We start from the raw sequence: 10,552 nt of genomic DNA on the forward strand, positions 1-10,552 counted from the left end.
CTGTGTTTATGTATATCGAGCCTCAGAATGTGATGCTTCATTGTTTTGAAAATACTTAACATTGACAGTCATAATAACATCAAATCAGTTAAGTTTTAATGTAATTGTTGAGTTGCTATCTCCTTGTGAATGTGACCATCCTCCCCATCACCAACCATGTAACATGATACTGACATGTTTTTCCTCCATCTCCCCAATTCTCACCTGTCTCACCTATGCAGGGGAAATATGCGCCCCAGGTAACGTTACACGCACTTCTGGGTGTGTCTCACACTGGGGTTTACTGGTGGGCAGGAAGGGTGTCATACCAGGGTTCATTGGTGGGCAGTGAAGATCTCACACCAAGGTTCATTGGTCAGCAATAAGGGTGTTATACCAGGGTTTATCGGTGGAAAGTGAAGGTCTCATATCAGGGTTCATTGGTGGGCAGTAACGGTTTCATACCAGGGTTCATTGGTGGGCAGTAAAGGTCTCATACCGGGGTTCATCAGTGGGCAGTAAGGGTTTCATACCGAGATTCATTGGTGGGCAGTAAAGGTCTCATACCAGGGTCATCAGTGGGCAGTAAGGGTTTCACACCAGTGTTCATTGGTGGATTTGACAGTGTCATAGCAAGGTTTGTAGGACCGTATTGAGGTGTTGTAAATAAGGGATCATTGCAGATGTTTAACATTATTGACTGGATTTAGGCTTCCCCTGCAAGCTTTGGCGTCTAGATTCAGTTACATTCATTGAGCATTGAAAACATTTAACAGGTCCTGAAGTCATTAACAAATTGCCACGGAACATGTTTTCCCTTGGGCATTACCTAGCAAAAAGGATTGCATGAAACAGACGCATACCCTGGAAGGTTCGATACCACATGACATTGAACCCTCATGAACCCTTCCCTCCACCTTACTCCTGGCTAGCCCACAGATCAGTATTGATTGTTCAGTACGTAACCATGGTAGCCATTGCAGCTGCAGTTATGAGTACCGTACTGATGATGTTTCCTCTCCCACAGGGCGGGAAGCTGCAGACGAGGCTGGGGCTGCTGATCCTGCTCTGCTCCTGGCTGTCGGACTGCAGCATCGCCGTCACTCACTTCCTGCACAACGCAACCAACGTGCCCTTCGTATCCTTCACAAACAAACAAACAAACAATGTGTCAGGTAAACACTTCCTGCACAACGCAACCAACGTGCCCTTCGTATCCTTCACAAACAAACAAACAATGTGTCAGGTAAACACTTCCTGCACAACGCAACCAACGTGCCCTTCGTATCCTTCACAAACAAACAAACAAACAAACAATGTGTCAGGTAAACATAGCCTGCACAATACCATCAACATGTCGTTCGTGCCCTTTAACAATAAACTCTTAATTACATAGAGCATAACACAACCTACCCCCGATTTGTATCCTTAGGCAGATTATCTGTGATACATTTGTGCCATATAAGAATAGAGTCTAGTAGTAGTACACAAAACAGTGTTGCAATAGCCTGGTTACCATCCGGATAGTAGTTCGCTCCTATGTTCGCTTCTGCTATCCGTCTGGAGACTTGCGCATTCAGACCGTTTGGTGGTGACGACAGTTGATGAGTGAATCAAGGAATGGGTTCTAGAGCACTTGTTCGATGACAACGGGCCGGCGCCCACATGCGCTAGGGGACGTGGGGCTTTTCCGGTGTTGGAACACCGGTTCGAACGATCACTTGAACCCATTCCATAATTCGCGCATATGTGGGGACCAATCAGAGCCTGCGTCCAAAATTTGGACGATTCCAGACGTTAAGATGGTCCGCGTTCCCAGACGGAAACACAGAGAAGCGGCTGTATATAGTGTATAATGAATGTCAGAGCTAGAAGCGACTGTATATAGTACATAATGAACGTCGGAGCGAACTACTTTCCGGATGGTACCCAGGCTACTGTTGCAATGGGTATTGAAACCATTCCATTTCATGGTGTTGGAGAAAAGTGAAGAGAAAAGGAAAATTCAGCCTTGAAGCAAAGGCAGAACTTTCCTGATGCCTGCCCATAGCTGTAACCCTTCTTGACTTGACCTGTGACCCCTTGTGGTTGTGACCCTTGACCTGTGACCTCCAGCTGACGAGTCAGATCACAGACCAGGCGGAGGAAGATGAGCAGCTGGCCCAGGGTCTGTTCGCCCTGCTGCTCGGCATCTGTGTGCACTATAATGACAACTCCATCGAGAACTTCACCAAGTAAGTAAATTATAACACTTACTACACCAAGTATGTACATTATATCATTATCACATTTACTACACATGTCCACTGACTATTACCACATCTGTGTGCACTACAATGACAACTCCATAGAGAACTTCACCAAGTATGTACAAAGGCCCAAAAATCGTTTACTGGAAACCACTTATTACCTCCATGAAATGTCATGGAGGTTATATTTTGCCCTGTGTTTGTCTGTCTGTGTGTCTGTCTGTGTGTAAACAAAATAACTCAAGAACGGTTGGGTGGATTGGTTTCATACTTGGTGTGTTGATAGGGTGTGATGAAAGCTGGAAATTATTAGATTTTGGGCCCCCTAGCGGTTCCCCTTGGTACTGCAGCGCAACTTCTGGTTTTGCTATCTTGGTGTTCTGAACATGCTATGGTCACGATTTTTGAGTATTAGATAGCTCTTGTGCTCAGGAAGAAATGACATAAGTTTGGGACCCCTAGCGTCTAGTTTTGGGATAGCAGGGGCATTTTTGTCAAAAACTTCTGAAGAGGATAACTCAAGAAGGGAACAACGGATTTTCATGATTTTTGGTATGTAGGTACCTTAGACAATGTTATACAAGATAAGATACCAATTATGCAAAGAGGGAGTACATTTGCATAATTAATAAGAATATTCTATCATAGCAGTTTTTCAATGTATCTCTTATTCCAGACATACTATGGTCTTGACAATTAGGTGGTAGATAGCTTTTAGTGACCTGAAAAAGTGGAGCAAGTTTTAGCCCCCTAACATTTAATTGTGGAACTGCAGGGGCGTTTTTGTCAAGACACTCCAAAGAGGATAACTGCAGAAAGGAACGACGGATTGCCTGCATTTTAGGCATGCAGGTAGCTTAGGCAAAGATGTTCATAATGATATACATGTTATGCAAATGATGACTTAATTTGCATGATTAATGAGGAAATTGTATAATTCCATTGTTTTCAATTATTGAACCTCAATACATGTAACACATGTTAATTATGATAGGTGGAATATAAGCAGATACCAAATATGGTAATGATGAGCTTATTTGCATAATTTATGTAAAAAATTGCAAAATCGCTTTATGATTAATAATGGGGATTTTATAATTGTGACATGTGTACGTTAGTCAATGATGAACAACACCATGCATAAATTATGTTAATATGTTAGTCAATTGTTTGAAATTTACGAAAGCTCTAAATTTTCATGGAGGTATGAGGTCGCCGAACTCTAGTTCTTGTGTCGGTTACAAGAACGACAAAACTGATAAAATGTCTAGAACTGAAAATCCAGTTGCTAAAGCTGTAAAAAGAACTGTTTCAGTACTAAAGATTCTTTTTCCAGCTTTAGCAACTGGATTTTCAGTTCTATCCATTTTATTAATTTGTCGTTCTCGTAACCGACCCAAGTATGAAAGAAGGCTATTAGAAGGGTTTGGTTAAATTGACTGATCCATGCATCGTTTTTGTGGACAATTGTTCTCACTAAAGTTTACACCCCGAGAAACTGCAGCAGCTGGTTATAGAAAAGTTTATTTTGTTCTGTGGTTAGTTTCACTGAAGCACATATTTCCGCCGGAGAGAGCGCCAGCAGTAGCTGCTTATATAGTTTTGTTTTTTGGTTAGTTTTCTTAATTTGTCCTTTTTTCCACCTCAGAGAGACTGCAGCAGCTGATTTTGTTTTTTGATAAGTTTTCCTAATTCGTTCAATTTTCCGCCCCAGAGAGCGTCTGCAGCAGCTGATCAGTAAGAGGATAGGGCTGGAGAGTTTCGAGGACAAGCTCAGCTTCGTGACGAAGAGCGACCATTACTCCCGAGCGGCGCGGTCGCCCCAGCCGCGGTACGATGCGCCCGAGAGGGTCCTGCTCGATTACGAGTTTGTCGCTCTCTTCAGGCAGTACGAAGGTCAGTAAGGGACATCGCCAAGGGCACGTTATAAAGAAATGAATGACTGAATGAATGAATGAAGAGACAAATGAAAAAATCATTAAATGGGTTTATTTTACAATTTTCAAACAGAACGATTGTGCCATACATAGTGGTGAGATATTAGTGTAGTACCTATTAAAATCATCATCATCTGATTGTTCATCAGAGTTAATGTGCCTCAAATTTAGGTGCTGTTTGTGTTTGCCTCAGGGGTGATCATAACTTACCGGTAAGGCAGGTGGTACTTACATGTGCCTGTGTGTCTTGCCCCTCAGGTGTGATCATGACTTATGACAGGTGTGTCTTGCCTCTCAAGTGTGATCACGACTTAGAGCAGGTGTGTCTTGCCCCTCAAGTGTGATCATGACCGAAGACAGGTAAAGTTTTACAGGCAGTACTTAGGTGTGTGTCTTTCCCCTCAGGTGTGATCATGACTTACGACAGGTGTGTATCACCTCAGGTGTGATCATGACTTACGACAGGTGTGTATCTCCTCAGGTGTGATCATGACTTACGACAGGTGTGCCTTGCCCCTCAGGTGTGATCATGACTTACGACAGGTGTGTATCTCCTCAGGTGTGATCATGAAAGCCGTCCGACCCAAGACGAAGGAAGAGGAGCAGGCGGAGCAGAAGACGATTGAGGACCACGCAGGGATCGTCACGCAGTACAAGGAGCTCATCAGAGAACAGGTGAGACGGTAACACTTAGGTTATACTCCTCAGGTAACACACCTGGGAACAGGTAACACACCTGGCTACCACGCAGGGATCGTCACGCAGTACAAGGAACTCATCAGGGAACAGGTGAGACAGGTGTAGGTTATACTCCTCAGGTAACACACCTGGGAACAGGTACCACACCTGGGAACACTTAGGTTATACTACTCAGGTAACACACCTGGCTACCATGCCGGGATCGTCACGCAGTACAAGGAGCTCATCAGAGAACAGGTGAGCTATGAACTCCTCAGGTAACACACCAGAGGACAGGTGAGATAACACACCTGGCTTCCTTCTCTTCCTTTAGCTATCTGTACATCAATCTTCAATGGCAGAGTGTTTGCCATTCTGTAAAGGCAGGGTTTTCAGTACTGCATGTCTCCGTCCCAGGAAGACAAGACGATTCCATTGAAGGTGTTTCTTTGATGAAGGAAGGAGTGTAATGAATTAATGTCAGGATGAGCTGTAGAAGGAAGATTAGTGATGATGACTTACATGTGACTTGTCTGCATCTAAAGTGGTTTGTTCTGATGTGTGTTTACAGGGCCGTAAGGTGGGTTGTAGCGTGAGTATTGCTGACCTTTGACCTGACTTCTGACCTTTGTTTGTAGAAAGCGGCCCCTTCATATCCAATTAAAACATGGAGGAGATCATCTCAAAATCATGAATAACTTTCCCAGATTCTAGTTCTACAAAAGATCTTCAAGTTCCATGAAAGAATCTGAAATCATCCCACGGATATAGATTTCTTTATCACAGTTAGAACCAAGAAAAGTTTTGAGATGATTCCACCTACAACCCACCTTACCTCAGTGTGCGCTGTAGACTGTCATCAAGCCATGCAGCCGCAAGTCACCAACTAACCTGCTGTAGACTAGCCTGAAAATCCATTGAAATTTTTGCCATTGCTTTGCCCTCATATTCAGGTATTCCTACTCATTTGAAAGGCATTTTACCCTCCTTCCATTTAAGTGACCACATTTGCATTATTTTGATGTTATGTGTTTGACCCCTTCCATGCTGACTCTTGTGTCGCCCCCCTCCCCCAGGATGCAGAGCTTCACTCCACCAAGCAGGAACTTCAGGAGGTCAAGGTCAAACTCAGCGAGACGGAGAAACAACTGCAGGAGCAGGCGTCAATGGTGCAACAGCTGCGGGACCAGTACTCACTGCTGAAGGCTACTAAAGGTGGGGAGGGGGGCGGCAGGATGGGAGGCGGGTGCAGCAGCTGCGGGACCAGTACTCACTGCTGAAGGCTACTAAAGGTGGGAGGGGGGCGGCAGGGTGGGGAGGGGGGCGGCAGCTGCGAGACCAGTACTCACTGCTGAAGGCTACTAAAGGTGGGGAGGGGGGCGGCAGGGTGGGGACCAGTACTCACTGCTGAAGGCTACTAAAGGTGGGGAGGGGGGTGGCATGGTTGGGAGGGGGGCGGCAGGGTGGTGACCAGTACTCACTGCTGAAGGCTACTAAAGGTGGGGAGGGGGGCAGCAGGGTGGGGAGGGGGGCAGCAGCTCCGGGACCAGTACTCACTGCCGAAGGCTACTAAAGGTGGGGATCTGGGCGGCAGGGTGGGGAGGGGGGCAGCAGGATGGGGAGGGGGCAGCAGGATGGGGAGGGGGGCGGCAGCGTGGGGAGGGGGGCCGCAGGGTGCGGAGGGGGCGGCAGCTATTTGTAGTTTATTTACATGTATAGTCACTGTTGATTAGAATACTACTTCACACACATTTTTCAACTTTCCACATCTTAAAGACATTAGAAGCAAGAAGTTCCCACTAACCCCAATCATCCCCCCCCTGTAGGCCGTGAGTCGCCCCAGGTCCAGCAGACGGAGGCGGGAGGAGGAGCGGAGGAGGTTGCTAGGTTACAGGGAGAACTGGGGGACTCCAAACGTGTCCTGGAGTCCAAAACACAGCAGCTGATGGAGAGGGACAGAACTATAGAGCAGCTGGTGAGAAATGCACTCACACTGTTATTGAGAAAACTACAGCACTGCATCATGCATGTCTGAGTGATAGTGTTTATGATTGAATGATTGATTAAAAGCTTACAAACCCGCCCTACCTCCGCCAGAAAAACGACCTGACGGTAGCGGAAGCGAAGGCGGCAGTACGAGAGGCAAGCGAGGATGGAGACGCGGGGTCAACCGAGGACAGCACACGCCCTCTTCAGGAGAGAATAGAGGTGCTGACACGGGAGAAGGAGGAACTCAGGACACAGGTGAACCCTGAACTATAACCCTTAACCCCTAACTTCAGGACACAGGTGAACCCTGAATTATATCCCTTAACCCCTAACCTCAGAACACATGGTAACCCTGAACTGTAACCCTTAACCTCAGAACACAGGTGAACCCTTAACCATAACCCTTAACCCCTAGCCCCAGGACACAGGTGAACCCTGAATTGTATTTTTCTGTGAAGTTCTGTGTCAGTTTTTACAAGGATTCCTGTTTGTTGCAGCTGTCGTCACAGGAGACTCAGATCCAGACATTCCGCACCGACAACGAGGCACTCAAGTCCAAACTGTCCGCACAGGTAACCATGGAAACACTATGAATTTTTGATTTAGACTAATTTGATTTAGAAACACATTGAATTGAGTTGAAATCATCCACAAGGGTTTGTTTCTCACACCCCCATGCTGTAAATGGTTTGTCTCTCACACCCCCATGCTGTTAATGGTTTGTTCCTCACACCCCCATGCTATGAATGGTTTATTCCTCAAACCCCCATGCTGTGAATGGTTTATTCCTCAAACCCCCATGCTGTAAAAGATTTGTTTCTCACACCCCCATGTTGTGAATGGTTCCCTCCAGACGAACGGCCCATCCCCAGATGCGGTTGCCGCGGAAACGGCGGCTCTCCAGGCGAAACTTGCAGAGGTGGAGTCTGATCGAGCCTGCTCCGAGGAGGAGAACCGCAGACTGAAGGAGCAGGTGCAGAACTTACAGCTGCAAAACTCACAGCTGCAAAACTCGCAGGTGCAAAACTCACAGCTGCAGAACTCACCTGCAGCTGATGGGAACGCTGACTCAGCAAAACTGGAGGAAGAGGTGAGGCAAACTTGAGCTGTCATGGTAACAGTGTCATGTTACCGTGATCCCTCGTCAATTATGATGTACATATAATTCACAAAGACTGTTAAGCCATAGCTGAAGCTGAAGGGTTGACTTATGGATTTACCATGGTCTTTATTAAGGGCAGTTTAAGACACACATGGATAGTTCAGATATGGCAAGGCTTTCAATGTGATCTAACCAGTCTCTCATGCTGCATGCCTTCTGCTGAAGGGAAGTCAAATGAAGGTTGAACCAGTCAAACGGCAGCTAATGTAAGATACCGGTACTTTGATTTTGCTTCTTGTGCGCTGTCCACACATTTCCTTTGTTACTGCAGATTACAGAACAGAAAAGATTATAGTGGTTCACGTTGTAAAGGCAGCAAACTTTTTAAAACCCTTCAGGTGAGAAGATTGAGTGAAGAGAAGAAGCGGCTGGAGGAGGAGGCTGAGACGGCATCCAAGGAGCAAGATGACCTCCTTGTGCTGCTGGCAGACCAAGACGCCAAGATTAAGAAGTACAGAGACAGACTTAAGGAACTTGGTGAACAGGTGAGGACAAACTTCTTTGCACTGCAGTCAAATCACCTGACAAGCTTTCAAAACCTGTCTATAGCGACCACCTGTCCACAAAAAACAGGTTTATCAGTGCCCTGGGTGGTCTTCTTGGACAGTTTGGAGTGAATGATATTATATATCAGTGCCCTGGGTGGTCTTCTTGGACAGGTTAGAATGTATATATATATATATATATATATATATCAGTGCCCTGGGTGGTCTTCTTGGACAGGTTAGAATGTATATATATATATATATATATATATATATATATCAGTGCCCTGGGTGGTCTTCTTGGACAGGTTAGAATATATATATATATATATATATATATATATATCAGTGCCCTGGGTGGTCTTCTTGGACAGGTTGGAGTGAATGATATTATATATCAGTGCCCTGGGTGGTCTTCTTGGACAGGTTGGAATGTATGACATTATATATCCGTGCCCTGGGTGGTCTTCTTGGACAGGTTGGAGTGAATGATATATATTAGTGCCCTGGGTGGTCTTCTTGGGAAGGTTTGACTTTATCTCAAAATGCAGTGCTTGAATATGGATAATCTTTTATTAGAAAATTATCAATATTTAGGTAAAGTTTGCAGGTCTGCTGTATGATGTGTGATGTTTTTGTAACTCCAGATGGATGATGATGATGATGATGATGGGGACCTGGAGGATGATGAAGACTATGAAGATGAAGAGGAGGAGGAGGAGGAAGATGGGGATAAAGAGGAGGACTGACAGCTGTCAATCATCCTCAATAGACACAGGAAATTCTATCACCTTCAGACATCTGTAATGTAAAAATGCACATCAGATTTAACTTTGTATATCAATGAAGACATCCAATAAGATATACCAAAAAGCAGCTGAAAGTTCAAGGTTTTAGCTACTCAAGCAACTGGATATGATTCTGGATTTACAAACTCATACCCAGGTGCTTGAGTAACTGCTTTTTGGTTAATGATAAAAGTTCATACCGGTAAAGGTTGGGTCGGTCAGTGTCGTTGCAAAAGAACATTCAGCTCAGAATGATAGATAGATTAAAGATGAGGATAACACAAATAAAATAGAGACTAGAAAGGCCGACATTTGCTTGAGAGCAAATACAGCATATTTCAGCCATCTCCCTCATGCAACAATAGGCCTTGAGGTCGTTGACCCCTTTGGCCATTGGAAAATGACCCGAAAAAATTCCCAAATATATCATTTTAAAGTGTTCCATGCCAAAAATTAATACATGGGTCATTTGGATAAATATCTAGAGCACCCCTTTACCAAATTTCGTCATTTGGTTGTAAAACGAGGGAACAGGAGCCAAAAATGTCCAATTTTTGTCCAAAAATGGCCATAAAATCGCAATATTAAGCATTATGTTGTACTGTATGGAAAAACTGGTATTGAATTCATGCGCACATAATTGAAGGGCACTTTTATACCAAATTTCAGGTCATTCGGTTGTAAAACGAGGGTACAGGAGGCAAAAATGTGCTTTTTTTGTCAAAAAATGGCCAAAAATCGCAAAATTAAGCATTTTGTTGTACCGTATGCCAAAACTGTTATCAAATCTGAGTGGGCATATGATCAGGGCACCTCTGTACCAAGTTTCATGTCATTCGGCTGTAATACCAGGGTACAGGAGCCCAAAATATACATAAAAATTGACAAAAACCTCAATAAAATCATTTTAAAGGCAGATATGACAAAAATGAAAAAAACACCTAAGGGTATTGGCTTACTCTACCTTTGTGCCAAATTTCAAGTCAATCGGTTTAAAAACGGCGGAGTTGATTCGATTTGAAGATTTGACAGGAGAAAGAAAGAAAGAAAGAAACATTACGAATACAATATATTTCACCATACCTATGGTATGGCTGAAATATAATTAAAGATGACATATTCCAGACTACTGACATGGGAGGGAATGGCAGAGAATCCACACCCCTTAACTGTTCCTGGGCAGTTCTGTGCAGCATGCACTAAATGTGATAAGGATGCTTGGTTGTAGTCTCTACCAGACTCTGGATCGCTGGAAAATCGTAGAAATGGATCAAATAGAGAGGAA

At 44.5% G+C, this 10,552-nt stretch overlaps 1 protein-coding gene across 1 annotated transcript in view; it reads left to right on the forward strand.

Annotated features, from left to right (window-relative positions):
* LOC118411894 (general vesicular transport factor p115-like) overlaps positions 1-9,557 on the forward strand; it is a gene marked incomplete in the record, with an annotated part of 24,890 nt that extends 15,333 nt beyond the window's left edge. Inside the window, 13 exon segments of the mRNA XM_035814386.1 lie at positions 113-158; positions 222-239; positions 1,007-1,117; positions 2,095-2,213; positions 3,943-4,124; positions 4,725-4,840; positions 5,920-6,058; positions 6,670-6,818; positions 6,941-7,087; positions 7,330-7,404; positions 7,686-7,922; positions 8,333-8,479; positions 9,127-9,557. Coding sequence (XP_035670279.1) covers positions 113-158; positions 222-239; positions 1,007-1,117; positions 2,095-2,213; positions 3,943-4,124; positions 4,725-4,840; positions 5,920-6,058; positions 6,670-6,818; positions 6,941-7,087; positions 7,330-7,404; positions 7,686-7,922; positions 8,333-8,479; positions 9,127-9,228 — 1,588 coding nt within the window.
* Positions 9,558-10,552: the final 995 nt, after the last annotated feature.

Source organism: Branchiostoma floridae, chromosome 3 (assembly GCF_000003815.2).
Source record: "Branchiostoma floridae strain S238N-H82 chromosome 3, Bfl_VNyyK, whole genome shotgun sequence".
In the NCBI taxonomy this organism is placed as follows: Eukaryota; Metazoa; Chordata; class Leptocardii; order Amphioxiformes; family Branchiostomatidae; genus Branchiostoma; species Branchiostoma floridae.